The 22,782-nt window shown below is 34.2% G+C and overlaps 1 protein-coding gene across 8 annotated transcripts; it reads right to left on the bottom strand.

Annotated features, from left to right (window-relative positions):
* Window positions 1-710: 710 nt before the first annotated feature.
* Window positions 711-22,232, bottom strand: LOC18439568 (Zn-dependent exopeptidases superfamily protein). Of its 8 annotated transcripts, none has more exons than XM_088864725.1 (16): window positions 21,903-22,232; window positions 18,361-18,474; window positions 17,786-17,903; window positions 15,850-15,929; window positions 15,640-15,716; window positions 15,381-15,528; window positions 9,091-9,162; window positions 8,905-8,978; window positions 6,780-6,917; window positions 6,594-6,665; window positions 4,559-4,678; window positions 3,995-4,066; window positions 3,567-3,707; window positions 2,511-2,595; window positions 1,739-2,180; window positions 711-1,084 (listed from the first exon to the last, which is right to left on the bottom strand). In XM_088864725.1, the coding sequence occupies exons 9-16, from the start codon at window positions 6,843-6,845 to the stop codon at window positions 820-822; spliced, it is 1,263 nt and encodes a 420-aa protein (XP_088720851.1). In that variant the 5' UTR covers window positions 6,846-6,917; window positions 8,905-8,978; window positions 9,091-9,162; window positions 15,381-15,528; window positions 15,640-15,716; window positions 15,850-15,929; window positions 17,786-17,903; window positions 18,361-18,474; window positions 21,903-22,232; the 3' UTR covers window positions 711-819. The 8 variants fall into 8 exon arrangements, with proteins under 8 accessions (XP_088720851.1, XP_088720846.1, XP_088720850.1 ...); XM_088864720.1 differs by having other exon boundaries at window positions 6,780-6,912; XM_088864724.1 differs by having other exon boundaries at window positions 15,437-15,528.
* Between the last annotated feature and the right edge of the window lie 550 nt (window positions 22,233-22,782).

The following is a 22,782-nucleotide window of genomic DNA, read 5'->3' as shown; positions in this document are numbered from 1 at the left end:
TATACACATTCCCTACCTCGAAGCTATTAGATTTCACATAGGATGGTTGTAACTAATTGTAACATCCTTGTATCAAATATCCTTGTATCAAATGTAAATGGTCTCATTTTATACATTTCATATTCTAAATGTATTTTTTAATTAGAATTGTCTACAAAGAGACAATTTATCTTATCATATGTAAACAATCTCATTCTATACTATCTTATCAAATGTAAACAATCTCATTCTATACATTCTTTATTCTAAATGTATTTTTTAATTAGCATTGTCTACAAAGAGAATTTATCATGTACATAAAAGTCACAATCAGTTTTGAGATGGGTGGTAAAATCCAAAAAATTCTTTTTTGAAACTTTTTGTGTCTAATCAATGATACTCTTACAACCACTTATTTTGAAATATAAAAGACAAAAATAATTGTGACCTCCATGTACAAAAGATAAATAATCCTTAAACAACCCCTTTTCTATTTCTTTTTAAATACGAGAGTACAACTGATATGAATTGGCAATTTGAAATTAGTACAATGGAAGCCGATCCAATACCCGAGGTTTTCAATTCCCACCTAAAATAACCTAAGTTTCTGCATAGAACTTTGTTGAATACTTTCCTTTTTTATTTCATTTTAGTTTTGCCACTTTCTGAACTTCATCGTATTCTCTAATCCGAAAGAAGTAAATGGTGGAGGTAAAATAAAAGGGAGATGCTTTTCAGAAAATCCAACAAAATACAATATAGGAAAAGCCATTCAACTCCATAGCTGTATGAATCCCTTCCCCAAATACAAAAAGCAAAATCTCTAAATCTCTCTCTCTCTCAATCATGCTTGAGGACTTTCATGAGAGTGGCTCGGGTAAAAACTATCGCAACGTATGAAGCAAAGGTCACCCCAATTCCAGCCAGCAAAACATTGAGGTCGTAAGCCCTGCTCTGTACTGTGTAAACCCTAAGCCCAATGGTATTCCAATAGCTTTCTGTCCACACAGGGTCCACTTCCCCCATTTCATCCCCATGACTTGCTGGAACCACACTCCAATAACCTGACTCAAACTTCAAGCGAGTTGAATAAGCTGGTACATACCTACGAACATAGCAAAACAATCACCAAATTCGCAAATAGTTAATGAAACTATTTGTTTTGGATAGATCAACAGGGAAGGGGTCCCCTACCCTTGAAAAGATCGGAACTCAAACAAGTTAATCAAACAAGAGAGAGAGAGAGAGAGAGAGTCAGGATTTGGTATTTTTGGTGATTCTGTTGCATACCCACGTTTTGTCTAAAACAATTTGGTCCCTCATTTAATCTGAGGGTTTATCGTAGTAAAGTAAGTGTAATATCGTCAGTTTTTCTCCTTATCTTTTACTTTTTTCCTTTAATCTGGTTTTTCTATTTTTTTTCTCCTAATCTTGCATTTTACCAAATGATCAAAATTGTCATTCATTTGGTATGAAAGTACTGTTCAACAACAGAAGAAGCGCAACATGCACAAAAAAATTTCATAAAACCGAGTGGACTAAAATACTCAAAACAGTTGCCAAAAGTAACAGAGTTCAAAATTTGGAGAAGGGTGAAAAACAACAACCACAAAATTTCATGGACAAAGTAAAACGTTTGTTTCGTTTTTATTGAGTTAAAATTTCACAAACAAAACTTCAAACAAGATCATAATTTCGAATAATCCAGATGAGAATCACTTACTTCATAAGACAGAACCATAATCAAAGAAGTGAATACCTTGTGGTAGAGAGCACACACACTCCCCTGCCACCCACTTCAGCGCCAACGCACACTTCATCCACGCCCTCGCAACCTTGTGAGCAATCCGAATTGCTACCATTTTCTCTTGGGGTAGAGGTCCTATCTGCTAAAAAGTTCCAAACAAACCTAGACGTATCATCTGCATATTGTTGGGGTGGCGCCTCCGGTGAACTGATCATAACCCCAACATAGTGATTGGGGCAAATCTGCGAAGGAGAGATGTATTTGGCCACCAATTCACAAGAAAGTCCTGGTTCACAAGTCAATAGGCATCCCACAAGGTCATTAACAAGAGTGATGTTGATGCTAATGGATTGAAGAGTCGGAGTGCTAAGTTTTGACCCCTCGGTAGCAAGTATGTAAAGTGCCCTAGCAACCAAAGATGCGGCTGCCACTATTGATGAAGAGTTAATATTTGCTGCACAGCAAGAAGATGAAAAAAAGAGGGTATTAATCTCAAAGAGGAAAGTAGTAGCAGTGAAGAGTACCAAGATATTTTTAATAGAAGCATACGATGCTTCAATGGAGTATGGATGACAACAGTTCATTTGAGTCTTCATCATCTGATGAAATGATGGGCTGTGATTGAGAATGAGAGTCAACAGAACAGGACATGAGCCACATGGAGACTCCACGCTCTTCACAACTTCCATCATTTCAATGATGGCTAGTTCCGAATCGACAATTGTCTTCCATAAGACATGGGACTGTTTTGATTTGCAAAGAATTTCAAGAAATAGTGGCGCACAAGCATCATCCGGGTGGCTGTGGTAGAATTTGTTGGAAAAAGCTGTGTCAAATTCCTCAACAACAACCCCTGATATTGAAGAGTTCTGTAAATAAGAAAGAGTGTATCAGGGAACAAAGCGTTGAAGTTCTGGTCAGAACTAGCAAGAGAGGGTGACCCGTTAAATTTTGAGAAACTAACATTTAGTTCTATTATCCTAGATTAGAATCTATGCCAGGGAATTTTCCAGTCAACAGAAAAAGTGCCAGGCTTATCTATTTAAGCAACATGTCAGATTATCAGGATATACTTATTTTCCAAGCAACAGTAAATCACAAAAAAGGTCTGTACCTGTTTGGCTCATAAAATCAGCACATTTCATTTCCAACTACAGAATATTATCTCAAAAAAAAAAACTACAGAATATATTAGGTACATAATGAATGGGGTTTAGAGAGCTCCAAAGTACACCCGCAGCATGAACACACCAACCATTAGTTCTTTAAGTTTTTCATACTTCCAATATTTCATAGAAAAACATCATAATGTCCACAATTCAAGTAGCACATTATAAGCTCACAGTTTCCAACTTATTGGTGGTATAGGACACTCATTGTTAAATGCCCTTGGTTTTGCCAAAAGGGACAGAATTTCACCTCAGAGCCATTATAAAAATTTGATAAATTACTGTCGCTATTGAGCTTTTTTGAAAAAAACTTGAGGATGGTGAATAAACAGTTGAATGACAAACACGAAAGGGTGTAATAAGTATTAAACACAAAATCACAAAAGGTGGTCAAACTTAGAAATCATGATTGCGATAATTAGAAATGAAAGTCTATTACTACGATGAAGAACATAGTAAGTTTTATTAATATGCAAAACCTTTGAGTTACCTCAGTAAATATTCAACAACAAAAGTTAAAAACATACTGGAAGCAGAACATCCCGGAAATATCCTGGAATAACAAAACTGTTTCACTAATAGAATATTAAAAGGGATGGTTCCGGTACTGCCTGAATAGAACAACCTGGATGGAGCTAGTATAATGATACTTCATATAACAATAGCATTACCTTTTTCATGAAAGACATCAAAGATGATGGAGGAATGCCGGGATTTGAAGAGCTTGCATTTTTTATCTGAATGCTCTCAGTATTAAATGAGCCGGCTGCCAGTTGTAAAGCATTCAGTGTATCCATTGTTGCTGAAGAATTCTACATAGGAAAAATAAGATAAATACACCATGATCTACGTGCAGTATGTTATATATTCAACTGGTCATTGAGTAATTCAAAATGACATTCTGGCTTAATGTTGTTGCAAGTTAAAACTATACATATGAGCATGCATGAGTGCATACACACACAAACATACATAGAGGATGCACTCTAGGGCAATCCTAGTGAGGATTAAATGAGCGATGTCAAGAAACATGTGAGCACATGACAAAACCTACACCAACATAAAAGCCTCAGAATTCAGAATGCATTAATTTTTTCACCTCTCCAGAATGAGCAAAAAAAGTTGCGACCCCTTCTGTCATGCCTTTCCCAACTGATCCAATTTCCAGGACCTAAGAAAGGGAAAACCAACACAGTTACAAAGTACATTAAAATATTTGTTTTTTGAGATCCCTTACTAACAAGAAATAACTATAAAAGGATTCACTTCCAGCTGCATAATATTTGGCTTTGACTAACTTACATACTAGTGCCACTACAGAGACTATCCAATAACTTACATACTAAAGCATTGTTACACAAAGGTTTTCAAAAGAAAATGATAACTCACAATTACAATAGTTGTTCTAATGGTAGCAGACTGTTGCAGTAAACACTCTAAACGATGCATAGTTTTTAAAAATAACAGCCATTATGCAAGTTGTGACAATCACTATAACACTAACAACCCTTGGCTGTCATCATGGATTAGAACAGACTTTAAAATCTTACTTAAAACAGTGTGCATATTCTAAATGATGCCAGAAATGAATACATACAGAGATAAAAAAGATGATGTAGAAAAAGAAAAAAATATAGAAGACATCTTAAAAAGTGAAAGGTACCTGCTCAATCAAAGTGATGTTAAGACCATCAACCGACTGTCCAACATTATCAAGTTCAGCAAGAAACCTACGGCTGCCAAGATAACCCCAAGCTTCTCCTGTGAATACCATGAAAACGAGCTGCATAGAAAAATAGTAAGCATCAATAATTGGATGTTTAATAGCATACAAGATATGGATGGGTTATCATCATATGAGATGAACGGACAAATATCAAGATAGCAACAAACTATCATATTCACGTATTGTTCAAGATTCAAGAAGAAAACACTGCACATAGGAGTGCAACTACATACATTGCTAAATATAACATCCGAACTAGGTGGTTCAAAGTGATCCCAAACTGCTGAAAAACATTGACAACTAAAAATAAGTCTCATTCACTCACAGCTGAGTAATATGACAGTTCTCAGAAACCATGATTGAATGAACCTATGGTTATCAACAAGCCAAGCCAGCTCGAAGTTATCAATTTGGTGCATAATGAGTCAAGCTTGTGCAATGTTCGATAAGCCAAGTCAAGCTGACCACTAGCTGATTTATTAAACAAGCCAAGCTCAATCTCGACAAGAGCTTGAATAAAAATAATGTAGAGAAACTTGAGGAACAATAAAAACAGCAAGAACAAAAGCAAAACACAAGCACAATTCAAAGAAATCTAGGGTTTCTTCTCCACACCCAAGTTAGAGTTGCAAAAGCCTAAACTTTTTTTTTTTTTTTCTTTCTTTCAAGTTCTAAAAATCATGTGGATGACCCCCTCAAGGCCCCACACACTTTTTTACATATTATAATTTAATGTTCCAAGTACAAAAATTGTCCAAAAAAATAATACATTGACCCATATATCCTAACTTAAACTTAAAATTGGTAATGACAGTTTTTTACCCCTGTGAATAGTACTCATGAACAGTACTTGTGAATAGTACTCATGAAATAAATAAAAAATATATATAAAAGCCCTAGAATTCCTAAAAAACTAAAACCCTTAGAAATAAACCCTAATCCTAAAAATATAATATAAATCCTTTGAAATTGAATAAAAATATAAAATAAGAATAATTTTACTCTCCATCAAAAAAATTATATATACATAAAATAAGAATAATTTTGCTCTCCATCAAAAAATTATATATACACTGTATAAAATGTACACAATATATACTACAGTTAACACTTCCAAAAAACAATGTATACAATATATACCAAAAAAAAAATGAAATACTTTGTACATCGTGTAATATGGATATTATATTGTATATTGCACCATTTATGGGCTTGTCCTGGGATTGTTTATGATTTGAGTACATTTGTGGGTGTGTTTGAGTGAAAATGTAAGGCCAAGCCAAGATCAAGCTGGTCCTCTACGCATGCAAGCCACGTTTCATATGCAAGCTTGGCTTGGCTCACTCAATGACACCCCTAAATGGACCATACCCACTGGATGAGGAGGAGAACATGTTGCTCCATACGGTTATAGTTATAAAAACGTTTAAACAAATAATAGACCCAACTGAAATATATTACAGGACTTTGTACTAAATAAAAATGTGATCGACTGGATTCAACTCTCTGCACACATTCTCCATTTTGAAAGTTGTGTATGATAGAAGTAAAATCTTTTCAATTATGGCCATTATACAAATTCCTTCACTTTACACTTCTCTTAGTCTCTACACCCTTTCCAGAATATGTATTCCTACAATATATCAACACAATCTAATAAGATTCCAATATGGCATAAAATGAGAACGTGTTAGTGGTGTCAAAGATCTTAACAGCTTCACACCATACAACATGATTTATTTCCTTACATATTTAAGGCCAAAGAAACTCAAGACATTGAAGCAGGTTTTGTCAAGGGATGGTACTCCTGGACTTCAATCTAATAGAAAAAAATGACAGGTACATATAGACCTTGATGTTGCTGCTAAAATGATAGCCTTAAATCAACATATCATGAAAATAGTCACATATGCCCAATCCTCAACCACCAAGAAACGAGTTGTGTAAAGAGAAAATGTTTAAAAAGAATTACTTGTTTCCTTAAATCATTGACACCATCAATATGGGAAAGAGCATCCACTGCAGCCAGCAAGGCAATCAATCCCTACAATAAATTCAAAGGTCAGTCAATCATTTTGGCAGGAGCTCATCAAACAAAACCACAATATATATAAGAATCAATGGACAATTGAAACTGAAATCTAAAACCATAACTTACAGACAACGAGGAATCTGCTCCAAGACTTTTGTCCCGAAAAAGAGATGCAGAATCCACTGATGCCATAGCAAATATAATTGGTTTTGCAGGGCTCGATGAGGAAATGTTAATAGGTGGTAGTGAAGACCAGACACTGCCCTTCAGGTGTCAGAAAAAATCAACTCTAGGTTAAAATTAAGGACAATGCAACAGCAATAAATTTTACTTTTTGCCAAGTAATGGAAACTCAATGTTTGTTTGAAGAATTGGTCAATGTCAGCCTTAAAATGAAAGCACGTCAAACTGAATCCAATCCACAAAGGACTTCCAAAAACACTAATAAACAACGGAGTTCAACTTTTTTATTGCAAAGATGCCAGATTGACTTCTATATTGAAGAGTTTCTCAGAAGGGATCTTTTAAAATGGCTCTTTCTAAATAATGCACAGCCTTAGTTGGTATGTATGTGACAAGTAAAGACATAATCAGCCTAGCATATCAAATTTATGCAACTTAATGTATACAGTTATGCTTCTTTCTTTACCCAAAGAAAAATAAAACCAGTGGTTCATGAAAATGCAGATATGTCCAACTTGCATAAGTCTAAGGCACTGGACATTCACCTGCTAAAATCTAAAATTCATTGACATACTTGCCATTGTTAAACAAAACTCCATTAGTTGGTCATGATAATGTCTGAAAGTCTTCCCTTCTCACAGTTCTCTCAAACAAGGAAAAGTACTAAAGATTGACATAAGAGATTCCATATCCATTGAATCTAGATCAAACCAAAGGGAATAAACTCCCAGAATCTAAGCTATGATAGGGTATGAAGTCTTATCACTGGAAAAGTAGCACCCATATGCAACTGAGAGTTCTCCTTCAAGGATTTTCCGCTTTTAATAAGGATCTCTGAGCTGACAAATCACCTACTCTATGGAATTAATTGTTAATAGACTATGATTTGCAAAGCAAATCAACTACTAATCACAGCACCCCATATTCTCCATTAAAATCAAATTGTGAAAATACTAAATAATGACCGAATATCACCTATTACCAAGTCTACTGATGCAATTTATTACTCAACACTTCCTCACCACATATGACAATTGCCAACTTACATCCTGCACCCTTACACCCTACAATGAAGAAAAGGGGAAGGAGAAATAAATGTCCCACCTGTCCTAACCTTATCTCATGGACAAAGAACACAAGCTTCCTATGTATGCCTTGTGACCTAAAGTATGCACAATGGCTATATACTTTGTTTTTGAAACTCACAATGGCCATATATTTCAACTTAAAAAGGATCTGGAAATATATTTATCTAACGACCCTTCTCCCAAAGCACACACATGGGCGCACATGCAAATACACAAACAAACAAACAAACAAAAAGATAAAGTAAATAAATAAATAGGATGGAAACAACTGCTTGTCTGCAGGGAACCTGAGAAAACATTAACTTAGATTTCAAAGAATGCATCAAATGGAAAATCAACAAGAATGGTTAAAAGCAAACCAATACAAGCCAAGAAAGAAACAGATAAAACAAATTAATCCATTAGCCATCAGTTTTACAGAAGAAAGGGTAGCTCTCTGCCATGGAACTGATACTCTTTTACAATTTATAAATTGTAAAACTTCCACTCTTTTATATACAATCCACTCTGATGGATGACTTACCACAAGTTCAGATAATTATATAACTGAAATAGATGGGATTGTGGGCCATTTCATAGATTAAAATATCCAACTATAATAAATAATCACACATGGCCTAAGAAGGGTGAGGACCTTAAACTTTCCCTTAACCCGTCTAAAGCCTAGGTAAAGGAGGTGGGATATATAAGGTAGTCAGCCAATGCAAATATTTTACCAAAATTTTACATGAATCCTGAATCTATATTATCTGCTTATGCTAAGGCGTCGGATATATGGAACTTGATAGAACGAATGGCTACCCAGGATTCGTGTAGCCAATCCCAAATAGTTGGAAAATGCTTCGATGATGATGATGATCAATAAATAATCACACACTAACCTCATGCTTCTGATACTTTGCTTATCCTAGAAAAAATAAAAGTGATTTCTCTTAAGTATAAGCTTGAAAACATATAATGCATGAATGAACTGATCTCACCTGTATCCACCCAAAGGGAGGCAGGACCGCTCCTTCAGACAAGATTCTGAATTGTGAGTTCCACTTTTCGTTGTCTATGCCAAACCAGTTGGAAAATGTGAAAGAGATGCAAGGCACAACTGAACGTCAATTCACATGACACAAAGATAAGAACTTTGCAAACAGTCAGCAGGTGTAGCCTCTTACCTGCATAATCAGGTCAAACTCTGCAACATCCACAGGATAGTCTTTGATGCTATTCTCATTCTTTGCAGCAACCTGGTCAAATGATGTAATAAACAAGCAGATCAAGAACAGCAAAGACAATGTCGTAGACCAGTATACAATATACATGAACGAGAAGATTATACAGCAAAAACGAATCCCACTAACGAATCTATGATATGTGTGTGTGTGCATGTAGATAGATAGATAGGGACAAGATCAAACAATTGGTCAAACCACCTTACAAAATCATTTAAGCAGTCAAATGACCCTATTTAGCATTAGGAGTGTTAAATCTTAAGTTTCATTTCAATCAGATGCCTCTTCAAAGAGTACATTGAAAAATAACAAAATTGCCCCTTGTTTCAGGAATGGGAACCCTAAACAAGTAGGGGCATTTTAGTAATTTGGCTCCACCTACATAGCTTGAGCAAGATGACATCAATGACCTCAGTTGTTCAAGGTTAGAAACATGAAAAAAGATTTTACAATGGAAAACACTGAGTTCTATGTTGCTAACCCCAAACAACCAAAGGTATTGTCGACATTTGGCAGTTCAATGTTACTAACCTTGGACAACTGGGCTGTTATTGTCATTGAACCTAGGTCCACTTAAGCGGACCGAAACCAAATTGCCATCGCTTGTTCAGGGTTCCCAATCTTGAAGATGTGCAATTTGGCCACTCTTTAACACGTGTTTTGAGGCACCTAATTGAAATGGAACTTGAAACTAACACGATAAATGTCAAATTGGGATGAGCTGACTATCTTAACGATCTTGAAAGGTAGTTTAACCAGAATTGTTCATACATATACATGCATACGTCAATATGTGTATGTGTATGTGTGTGTATATATATATACGTCAAGATTCTGCACTTGTAGGAGCATACTGTCAATTTACTCCCCTCATGTAAAAACCCAATCTAGGAGTCATTTTAGGACACCAAATTTTGCAGGTGTAACCTCTTCAACCTAGTGGACAACCCCAATCTAAGACTCGATGGAGACTGTCTAAATTTTGGAGAGTAAGATCAAACTGTTGAAGAACTCGTAAGTCCAAATTCTTCTTTGGAAAATAGTCATCTTGTGATTCTAGGTAGATATCAAAATTTCATATCGAATCCTCCCACGTAACAGTTTCACTCATGGGAGCAAGCATACGATATGTTCCCACATGCGCAGGCATGCATGCCCAATTACACACATGCAGGAGCATAACATACGTGCACACGCACACGCGTACACACACGCAAGATAGCATAACATACACATGCACACACTCGAGTGTGCACACTCATGCACGCACTCATGCATACAGCACGCACACGCACACACACACACATACAGACATATATAATGGGTGTGATTTGCATAAGGCGTCGACCTTAAACAATCAAAGTAAGGTGCACTTCTAAATCTTTCGAAAAGATGCAATACATGTATCATAAACCTTTACAATGACCTAAAAATATATTTTCACCACTAATTATGAAATTTAAAGTTTTAAAAACGGTTTCTGCCAGTGTTTGAAAACTCGCCGAGTCGAGCCGGACTCGCCCGGTTCGACTCGGGAATCGCCTGCTATCGAGCCGGTTCCACGAAAAAACCGGGAATCGCCCGTGTCCAGAGAGAACCGGGCGATTCCGAATAGTGAATCGCGAGTCTCAAAGAAAAAACCGGTATTTTTTTTGGGTTTACACGTGGCAACCTCACATGAGTGACACGTCGCCACCGCACGAGAGTGACGCGTGGCCACACGTGGTAACTCATCTCACGTTTGCCTCCCTCACGTTTCTACAGGCATAACAGAAAGTCTAATACACATGACTTTATAGAGAACCAAGCAACACTCATCCTTCGATGTGGGATAATTCTCACAAAAAGTCATTAAAGCAATATCATTGAATATATATTATTATGGAAGCTAGAAGAATCACATGTGGCGACATGGCCATGTTGGTTGACAACACCGAATTTTGGGTGTATGTCTTGAGTTCGAACCCCATAGCAAACACCAAAAAATATTTTGAGTTCGAACCCCTTAGCGCACAACAAATTTTTTTTTTTTTTGAGTTCGAACCCCTTAGCGCACAACCAAAAAATACAAAAAAAATTTTGTTGTCAAAAAAATAAACAAAAGCAGAAAATACTGTTATAAAAAAATAGAAAAAATATAAATACAAGGCTTTTCAAGATAAAGATAAAAAAGATAATACAACATTTTTTTATTTTTCTTGTAAAAAAAATACAATTTGTTGTCAAAAAAAATAAACAAAGGAAAAAATATTATTGTAAAAAAATAGAAAAAATATAAAATAAAAGGCTTTTCAAGATAAAGATAAAAAAGATAATACAACATTTTTTTATTTTTCTTGTAAAAAAAATACAAGGTAATATAACAAGTATTTCTTGCAAAAAAAATAAAACAAAAGGCATAAAAAAATAAAATGTACATTGGCAGCATCATTTTTTTATTTTTCTTGTAAAAAAAAATAAAAAGTAATACAAGTAAAAAGAAATGTAGTACAACATCTTTTTCTTTTGTCAAAAAAAAAAGACATTCTTTTGTCAAAAAAAAAAGACAAAGATAATCAACAAGTATCATATTTTTCTTGTAAAAAAAAATAAAAGATAACACAATAAGTATTTCTTGTCAAAAAAATAAAAGGTATTTCTTCATACAACCAAGGAATAAATGGTCTAATTATATTTTTTATTTTTATAACAAGATGGTCTTTAACATAAATTTAGTAATATTAATTTAAAGATAGGATTCATACAATGAGGCCATTTGAAATATCTCTCTTTCTACTAACAATCTCTTCCACTAATTTATTCTAGAAACCTAAAAAATTAAAGAAAATTGGTACGCATTCTAATAATTTCTACATTGATAACCAAATCTTTTATTTTATTTATTAATTTTTGTATTATAAATCATGTAGTGTATTATTTTTCTTACAGTTGTCAATAATACATTTTAAATTAGAAGATATTATAAAATATTTTGGATTTGTTATTATTTATATAATAAAATAATTATAAAATATTGTTGGTATATAATATTATAGTTAGTTAAGTTGTAATAATTTGGGTTTTATTAGCGGATTAGGGTTTTTTGCCAATTCGAAATTTTAGTGGCCAAATTTTCATCGATTTAGTCAACTCTTTATTGTAGTCCATATATGATTATATAATTAATCCATGATAATTCTATGATTTCTTTTGTGTGATGTAAATTTAATGGTCAACATAAGTTCATACAGGGAAAGAACATCTCAATATTCACAAATTGATGAAAAAAATGAAAGTTAATAATGTAGTACCCTCATTTCTTATTGGATTCCTAAAAAACAACATTTATAATGAATTTTAATAATTTTTTCGGATTTTTTTGAAGCTTTAATTCGACCGATTCAGCCTATTCCTGATCCGGATTGCCGATTCACCGATCCGGATCGGTTTTTGAGGTGCCCGATCTGGGTCACCGATCCGCTTTTTAAACCATTGGTTTCTACCATTGCCGATCCCAAGCCCTAATGAGAAAAGAGGAGGCTTGTGTTAGGGTGACAGCCATCAGAAAAGTTTTGCCCACATCCCTATCATGAATCTTGTTGGCGGAAAAGGATTACTATCGCCAACCTTAAATAGTTGGAATAAGGCTCAGATGGTGATGCGGATGGAAGTCTAGACAATTTTTTAAAATGGACGGTCTAGACAATTTGTTACGAGATGCACCTTTTTTAGGACTTGGAATCATTTTTTTCATATCCATCCATCTCGAGGTCGAGATGATCAATTGTAGGATATTTCGACGTTGAAACAAGATTTTAGAGTAGATTTTTTAGGTGCACCTTACTTCTACAGTATAAGATTAACACCTTATATAAACTTCTTAAACTTCTTTTGTATGTAAAACATCCCCCTATATGTATCTATTATACATTATGCGAGAAGGTGATCCCATTTATTTATTTTTAGAATGCCAATGATTCCTTTTATTCTTGCGACAATGTCTTTTTGAATGCTGATTTTGCCCCACTAATTTTTACGGTACACCGATTTTGTCACATATCTCTTTTTACATTTTGTAGGATAGAATTTTTTTCTCTTTTCCCGTTGTTTAGAAATATTAGCACTTTTTTATATGGGAACTTATGTGGAAACTATCAATCATAGAAATAAAGAGAATTCCAACTTATAGAATAAAAACAAATTATAATATAAAATAACATATAAAGCCCAACATATAATATATAAATATTTTATTAAATGACATAATATTAAATTTAAGTATTTTTTATAATGTTTTACTACAATATTAAATAAAATTAATTTGTCTTATTTTCTTTCTGGATGGTGGGTTTCATGTAGATAGAAAAAGTGATGGAAAGTCTTTTTCATGGCATGTTATCTTATTTATCAATGTGATGTTTATTAGTTACCTATATCTAGCATGTAGATATAGATAATTATCTCAAATTTTAAAATAAAATAATGTAAACTTCCCAATTCTTGGGAAATTTTTAGCTAATGCATTGGGATCTTTTAAGAACTTATTAATTATTATTATATGTAAATATTATAATATTAAAAATTATTGGATGTGGTTTGTATAGAGCCGAGGCTTTAAACAATCAAATTTGAGCCCACCTTCAAATAGTGTCGAGAAATAATGTTTCGATACTGGAAATCTTTGTGATAGCTTTAAAATATATTTTCATTTCTAATTATAAAATTTAAAGCTTCAAAAATAGTGTACATCGAGCAGATCTATGAAAACTTGAAAATTGACGATCCAAAAATGCGTTACAAGATGCACCACTTCCAAAACTTGAAATCCATTTCTTTCTCATATCCATGCATCTTGATGCCGAGATGATCAATTTGAGGATATTTGGGTATCAAAACAACCCGTTTAGTGAAATTTTTGAGGTGGGCTCTAATTTGATTGTTTAGAGTCTCGGCTCTATATACACTTTTTCCAAAATTATTACATAAACATTACTAACAATATTAATATTATAACTATTGCACAAATAATTAGAACCATGATTAAATATCATGACTATCTTATAAAATACTATTAAGAATAACAAACATATATTACTATGGAAAAAGCTGGGATTAGCCCACTAACTCATATGAACATATGAGCCCAACGGCCCAGATTGAATCTGGGCCGATCTGACGACCACGGATGTCCGGTAATGTTTGAATTTTATTTTGTTTTCTATAAATCCAAATCACTTGAAATTTTAGACGTGTTTATAAAAAATAGGTGAATCTTGGAAAAAAATCAAAAAAATATTTTACATAAAATAAATTGACCAAAATACCCCCGAAAAGTTTTGGGGGGTATTTTGGTCATTTTATTTTTTGAAAATAATTTTTTTTATATTTTTATTAGGTGCGCCTTGATGAGAGGAACACACCGAAAATTTCAAGTGATTTGGATTTGTGGAAAATAAAATAAAATTCAAACACTACCGGACATTTGTGATCGTCAGATCGGCCCAAATTCAATCTGAGCCATTGGGCTCATATGTTCATATGAGCTAGTGGGCTAATCCCAGCTTTTTCCTATTACTATAAATTTGGAAGTTATAATTATATTATTATTAACCTATAATTGCATAATTATACTTATTTACATAATTATTGAATTAATTATAATTTATTTAATTAGCTATATCAAACTTTTATCTGTTATTTATAAAATATAACATAAATAACTTACTCATTTTCCGACCCAATGTCCAAAATTCAATTACATAGCATTAAGAGATAGATAAAGTAATATTTTCTCATTCACCACATTACGTCTAATATATAGTTGAATTAATTATGATTTACATAATTAGCTATATCAGACTTTTATCTGTTAGCTATATCAAACTTTTATCTGTTATTTATAAAATGTAACATAAATAACTTACTCTTTTTGCTAACCAATGTCTAAAATTCAATTACATACCATAAAGAGAGACAAAGTCATATTTTCTCATTCACCACATTACAACTCATAAATTTCTGTGAGACCTGCAAAAAAGGTGTGTTTTACTAGTGTGTGTGTGTGTATATGTAAATATATATAGATACATACACACACACACACATACATACATACATATACACACACATACATACATACACATATGTATGAATACATATATAGAGGGAGAGAGAGAGAGAGTTCACAGACAGATGCCATAATGTCTCAAGATTAGACAAAATCCCTTCCAAATCAACAGGACTACATAACATACCTTCCACATAAGCCGACTCAAGTCAAAGGGAAAGAAGAATACAGAGATCTTTTTACCTCCCTCAAGATCAATGTGCTATTCCGAGAAAGTAGAAACACAGGAAACGCATAGTGGTTCTGCATAATATTTGATCCCTGCAAAGACTCATCTGAAATTAAACCATTAAAATAGATGAACCGACTGGTTCTACCAATTAAGTACTGTTGTTACTACCGTTGTTATTCTATAGAAACCTCAATATGATTGATTCAATACTCACAATAGGATTCCATTCATAGGTGACATTCTTGTAGGGTGCAAACTCAGCCTGTGGAAACTTTTCAACTGGCGAGAAACCTACAGGGAAAAGATACTTTTCCACAGTGACGATAAATGATTGAAATCTGTCTCCATTGAACGGATATGCTCATAGAGAAGAAACATTTCTGAATTCCAAGAAGAGATAGGAGGTATACTATAATACACTGACCTGTTCCATTTTGGTAATAGGTGCCAGATTCAATCAAAACACCCGCTACCCTCTGTGCATAGGGCAAATCAGATGATACCCTGAAATGGGGAAACAAAAGGAAATGATCCTTCTATAGTTACTTGATACAAAGAGCATATTCAACTCAAGGCAAAGCCACATATGATGTTTACAAAACCAAATGTCCAATTCTGGTAAGCATCATAACAAAAATAAGAAAGAACATCATACAATTAAACACCAAGAGTTTTATCCGTAGTTAAAGACACTGTAACAAGCGTAGCATCCCCAATCTAGAATCCTAATTGAGATTCAGAAAGGGAAAATGGATCTGTTTCCTCAAACAACAATGAATTGCAGAGAAGTTGGGATCGGGTTTGCTCAAATACCCATGTTCTTGTTTCCTAGGGATTGCATCCTTGTATTGAAAACTGTGGTCTTGCATAGTTCAAAACTGAAACTATCAGAAAGAAAAATTGTGAATCCCTCTTCAACTCCAAACTCTTGTAATGAGCGGCCATTCTGATAAATTTGTTACTCTAAATCATGAATATGTTCTAATGCAAACAAATATGTCCCATATAAACTTAGTTACTAAGGCTGCCCAGAATAATTTATGTAATATCCAACCCCATGAAAGTTGAGTGCAAGATTTTAGAATAACATATATAAGCAAGACTGTGGAACAAATAAGGGTGAAGACCTTAAACTGTCCCTTAACCCATCCCAAACCTGGGTAAAGGAGGTGGTAGGCAGAAACGTAAAACTTTGCCACACCTTATCATGAATCTTGAAAGAATGGAGAGACAGGACTCATGTAGCTGACCCCAAATAACTCGGATAAGGCTTGACGATCACTGTGTAGAGACAGGACTCATAAGCAAAACTGTATCCACATTGATGCCTCAACGATCACTACCTAGATTCACCCAAAGTCAGCCTACAAGATTCATTTGCTTGCATGTATCAGGACATGAATACAGTTTACCCACTTTTGGTGCAACATGGGATACCTTGGTTGAGTGAAATTCAGGGCAATATACTCCAAACCCAAGCACACTTAGTTCTAACATAGTGAGGCGCAGAGGTGGTTCTCATTCAAAAGCACCTCTTCTGGGCATGAACTTCAAAGTATAGGCCCGATTAGCCGGAATGTCAACAAGTACTATTTAGTAATCAACAAATTCAATGTCGAATGCCATCTCAATACTAATTTTCAAGGAAAATCCACAATGATCCATCCATAATCACCTATTCAACAACTTATTTAAAGAATCAACTATAACAGTATTATGGTAAAGGGGTAACACGCCAGTTGGTCACTCTATCTAAGACCTTTTCTACTCCAGACATGGTCTCACATTTTATTGAGAAAGAGAAATACGTCATCCAATTGATACACCACCCACCACATCGAATTTTCCACAGGATATAGCATAGAAAGCCCTAGTTAGCCCCACTTCAGAAAGTCATAAGCTTCCTTAACAGTCTAAAATATACAATACCAATCCATTGAACTTGGTGATAATAAAAAAAAATTTCCACTTGAAATGAAGGCATCAAAGAACCATCTACAGAACCTCTATGCAGAAATTTATATTTCTTACTAATGCTACTGTTAAATGGAACTAATAAGAAAACCATCTAATTCAATCTCATGCAATTTATTCATTAATATTTTGTGCTTAAGGTTTCATAAGATAAATCTCATCTTCTGAATTTGTTATCCAATTGCCAGACCCTTTCCAAAGGCCTCCCATTGCATCAAGTGCTTGATCAGCCAGTTGTCTTATAATAAACATATAACAAAGTCAGGTTCCCAGTACTGAACAATTGAAAGACAACTCAAATATCACATGTATGTCATGATAAATAAGCCCAACACAGAACAAGATTAAATAATGGAAAGGAAATATGCAAGACATAAGGAAGACACCTGTTGAAGAAACCAATAATATCATCTGATGGCACCAGAATTGCAGATGGGCGACTGAGACTTTCATTAATGCTCTGGTACTTTACAATGGGTGCAACCACCTTTTCATGACCAGGGTCTGCAGAAGAGAACATAATTATAAAGCACAACCTTCTTACAGTTGTTCCCAAAGAATAATAATACATGTTACCACACAAATAAACATGTACATATAGACATTGGTAGTAATGACGAGAAGTTCTTGATAGCAAACCACTCTAATCTATGTAAATAAAATGGTTGTGCAAATGACAAATACCCCAAATTTTCCCAGATATATCAAGGACTAGTAAATAATTTTCCAAGAATGCCAAACCAAGTATTATCTTCATAGACAACCATTAGGCCCCAGACAGTGGGTGCTCAAAAATCTGTGTTATTCCTAAAATATTGTTACATAACTCCAGGAAGTTACAAAATTCACAAAATATGTCGATTAAATATGCAATTCTGCAAAGGTAATATCATGACACGCGCATCATCAAATGCCTTTCTCTATTTTCTGGACAAAGAGATTAAATGTTCGTGATGCCTACTTGCGCAGCCAATTTCACCAGAGAGGTTGAGAAGGCGCACACAAGGGTAACCATCAACGACTATATACATTGCCTTCACAAGATCAGGTACTGATTCCAATGAGCTGGAGCTCCCTAAATTCGTCAAAAACAAAAAGAAGAAAAATATGTAAGAACAGTGGTTTTAATAATAACTATTTGCATCATGCATGGTATCATGTGCATATCTAAAAGCAAACGAAGAAAAGTGAATAACCAAATCAATCAAATAAAACATTGACTCAAGCATTAAACCTTTGACGAAGAGCAACTAATGCACCAATTTCTACAATGGAAATATAACGAATTGCTAGAATATGTTCCTTAAAAATAATAACTTATGAAGAACCCCCATTCCACACCAGTGATATGCAGGTTTGTGAAGGAAAGCTGCTATGAAACATGGTCGTCAGATCCACAGCCCATATGCAGCAATCACGACAAGAGGCATCCATATCAGTGTTAAAAAGATAATAACCCAACTTAAAGAGAGCAAACAATATCAATTCCACAAACCAACTAACATTTTGCATGGTTTCCTTCTAGGAATGAACATAAAGAATGGTGGGTGGAATTTAGAACAAAGGAGGAACACCAAATGAACAAGACTATTTTTAGTGACTTGAGGAGAAAGGGCAAGGTCCTAGGGGAGATTATCAAATCAGACAAAAGTAACAGAATCCACTCTCTCAATGGAGGTTAAGGCTAGCATAGAGGTACTAGAAACTTACCCTCAGCTTCATAAGAAAAGAAGAGATTGATTGGCACTAGAGATCATGGTTAAATGGCAGAAGATACTCTGGAAGGAATATACTGTCTATGTACTCCCTTGGATCAAACTCAGTCTGGGAATAATTTTAGGACCACAAACTTCAACTATGTAACCTCTTCAATATATAGACTAACTTCAACAAAAAATACACCAAAGTGCACTCTCTATAAAGTTGAAAAAAGTCTCAAAATAGAACTAAGACCATCTTAGTTTTGGATAATGAAGAAAAGTAAAAAAAAAAATTCCCTCTAAAAATAATCATCTAGTGACTATTAGGTGGTTTGCAAAATTTTAGATTAAAAAATAAATACATAAATAAACACCCAAGTAGGTATTCGGACAAGGGAGCACATATATAGTATGCTCCACAGGAGCATAGTATATGCACTATGGAAAGAAACCCAGAGTTATGATTGTCAGCGAAAGAAAAAGAGTTTTTGGAAAGGATACATTTCAATAAGAATACAACTGTAAAACTTTTGGAGAGGATATATTTCAATGAGTCACATCGGAGGAAATAGTGGGCTTCCATCCCTCACTATCTTACGTAGAAGGGAGATAACCTAAAATGGTTTTAGATCACTAACATCCCAAGGGAAACATGGAAAACAAATCTTCAAGGAGAATGAAATCCAGGATGCAATTTTTGCATTGGGTAGAAAAATAGAAACCTGATTGTCAATGTTACATAATGCACTTTAACAAAAAAACTAAGATACAGTACAAAGGGACATCTCCACAAGAACAGTGAGAGGAGCAAATTTGGGGTATTTTGGACGATACAATACATTGCATGGGTTTGGACAGATTACTACAATGATCGATAACACAATGCATCTCCGTGATTTCTTCTCAATTACAGTGAATCACTCCCTTAAGAAACCCTTTGAACAATTCTCAAGCATCAGGGCAAGTTGACCACCCTTTCCCTTTCTCTGTTTTCCGTGGGAAGCATTTAGGATATTTTTTCACAAGAAGACCAGCTTAGGTCTTATTCTATTCAAGGTGACCTGGAAACAATACGGTGATAGAACTTCATTGTGCAGGTGAAGAATATCACTAGTTTGTGAAAGCTCCCCAAATTAGGTGAAGAATCCAAGGATGACAAATACTTTCCCTTTCTTTTCTTTTTTAATCAACGATGAATTCATATTTTATAAAACAATCTTTGAACAAAGGACAGAACTGAGAGCACCATTATGGATTTTGGATGATTGCAACCTAATTGAAGTTCATAAATGACAGGCCATGGAGAAAGGAAGAAGCAATTTCCAAAAGATATCATGAGATTTTGTATATGTAATCCCATGAGGAGTCTTTAGGATACAAGGATACACAAAATAAATAAATAAATAAATATATATATATATATATATATATATATATATGGAAAATGTTGAGATTAGCACACTAGCTCATTTGAACATATGAGCTCATAGAAAACCATATTTTTGGCATTTGTATGACCCCAAACTTTGCACACACATTCTCTTCATCCTCATAATCAATCCTACGAAAAAAAAATTCAATTTTCACCCTAGATATGGTCAAAATCAGTACCCATCCAACAATGAATCTTGACCATCCATTTGGTGAATTTCAAGATCTAGGCCTTAACAAATTCAAAATCACTTTTTTCTCTTTTAGCATTATTAATCTAATGATGATAACACCATATAAAATTTTTGGGAATAAAATAATCCTTCTGAAGCCTATATCTAACCATCTCAATAAAATGGACAGCTTATATTAATTGGGCTAAAATGAAAACTTTCTAGAGCATTTTTTTCAAAATTTTATTTTTTGTGATTGTTCTTCAAAATGAAAAGAGTGTACATTTAAAAATTCATGTCAAACAAATATCTTTAACATGGTTTTTGAAGATGGTTGCATTATACTACTATACAACCGTTGCATGAAATCATTCTCCTATATATAGATAGATAGAGAGACAGAACCAGTACTTGGAAGAATTAGTCCATATATTCTACAGTAAAGTTGCAGTTATTAAAGCAACTTTTCCAAAATGTACTGGCTTATTATTATACAACCATCTTCTAGCCCAATTGTGTCCACACGTAGATACACAACATAAAACACAGAGTGCACCCTGTACATAAGAGTGGAATTTAAATATTGCAGTAAAAGTTTTCTCCTAGTATTAAAGCATGCACATAGTGGAATTTAAATACCTAGTTTGGAGTAGAAGACAAATGCGTTACCCTCCTTTCCAAAAATTATATAGGTATGCTTAGTTTCAGAATATTTAAACTCTTAGGATGATACTGCACCAAGTTCACGGATAGCAAAGAAGACATGCAATTCTCCAGAATTATCACTAAACTTCTTTGAATTGCAGTGCGAACAGAATACATGTATGCTATAAATTTACAACCTGCCAAATCAGAAAAAAAAAACCAACCCTTTTCTGAAGAGGAAGGCAACAAGTTTGGAGTTTTGACATATTTAATTTACCTATTTCCACAAAAATAATAATAATAATAATAATAATAATAATAATCATTATTATTATTATTATTATTATTATTGACCTAAAAGAACGATGAAAAGAAAGCAATGACTTCCGTTTTTAAACCATTTACAACAACATCAGATAAGCAAACTTACTTCCCCATAGAAAACGCAGAAACCTCCTAAATTGGCCCATACCCGCTAGGGTAGGAATAGCTACCATTTCAAGTAAAAGGCTCTTAACATCTATAAAAAAATTTACGTAATCAAGCTTGCGTACCATGCAAGCAGCAGCAAGAGCTCAACATAAGAGCCAGGAGCAAGTGAAGATAGCCTCTGGCCATGGAAAGAAGAATCAGAGACCAGAGACCAGAAACCTATTTCGAGTTCATAAAAACAAGAAATTCAATGCCTGAGAAATCCAAACTTCGAAAAGGATTTCCTCTTTCGAAATGATGATGATCCTAAAATCCTAACTTCACTCCAATTCCAAAAGTACTCAGAAACCAGAAACCCTAGCGGCGTCCATCAATGACCGCAAAGCGGAAATTTAGGGTTTCCGGCGTCGCGTTGTTATTTGAGCAGTTTCTTTGATCATTTGGAAGACATTGAGTAATTGAAGGTTTTTTCGCCCTTTTTAGTTTCAGAGTCACAAAGACAGGAAAAAGTTTCCCGACAACGTGAGAGCTCTTTTAATTGTTGGGATTTCACGATGGCACATCTCACGGTCGAAAATTAGTCTTGTAATTTTTTTAAAATTTTTTTAAATAAGATATGTATTTGAGTGTAAGTTTTGTAATAAATATCAGCAGTTAAGACTTATGGCCAACAAAAATCTAAAAGAGAGTATTTTTTTTATAGATTACATCAAGAAAAATAAAAAGATTGATGAAAATGTTGCACATATAGTTAGAATTGGGTACATGAATTGGAGATGTATGAGTAGAGTTTTATATGATCACTGCATATCAACTAAGCTGAAGATGAAGTTCTACAAGACAACCATGAGATCAGCTTCGCCTTATGGGACAGAATGTTGGGTAATCAAGAAACAACATTATCATAGGATGAGTGTAGTAGAGAAGAAAATATTGAGATGGATGAGTGATATGACAGTAAATGATAATTTTCAGAATGAATATATTCGAGGGAGCTTAGAG

The sequence above is a fragment of the Amborella trichopoda genome, chromosome 4, assembly GCF_054954075.1.
Source record: "Amborella trichopoda isolate Santa Cruz 75 chromosome 4, AtrichopodaSantaCruz75HAP2 v2.0, whole genome shotgun sequence".
Classification (NCBI taxonomy): Eukaryota; Viridiplantae; Streptophyta; class Magnoliopsida; order Amborellales; family Amborellaceae; genus Amborella; species Amborella trichopoda.
The sequence above is the reverse complement of the archived record's forward strand: the minus strand, read 5'-3'. Positions and strand labels throughout refer to the sequence as shown.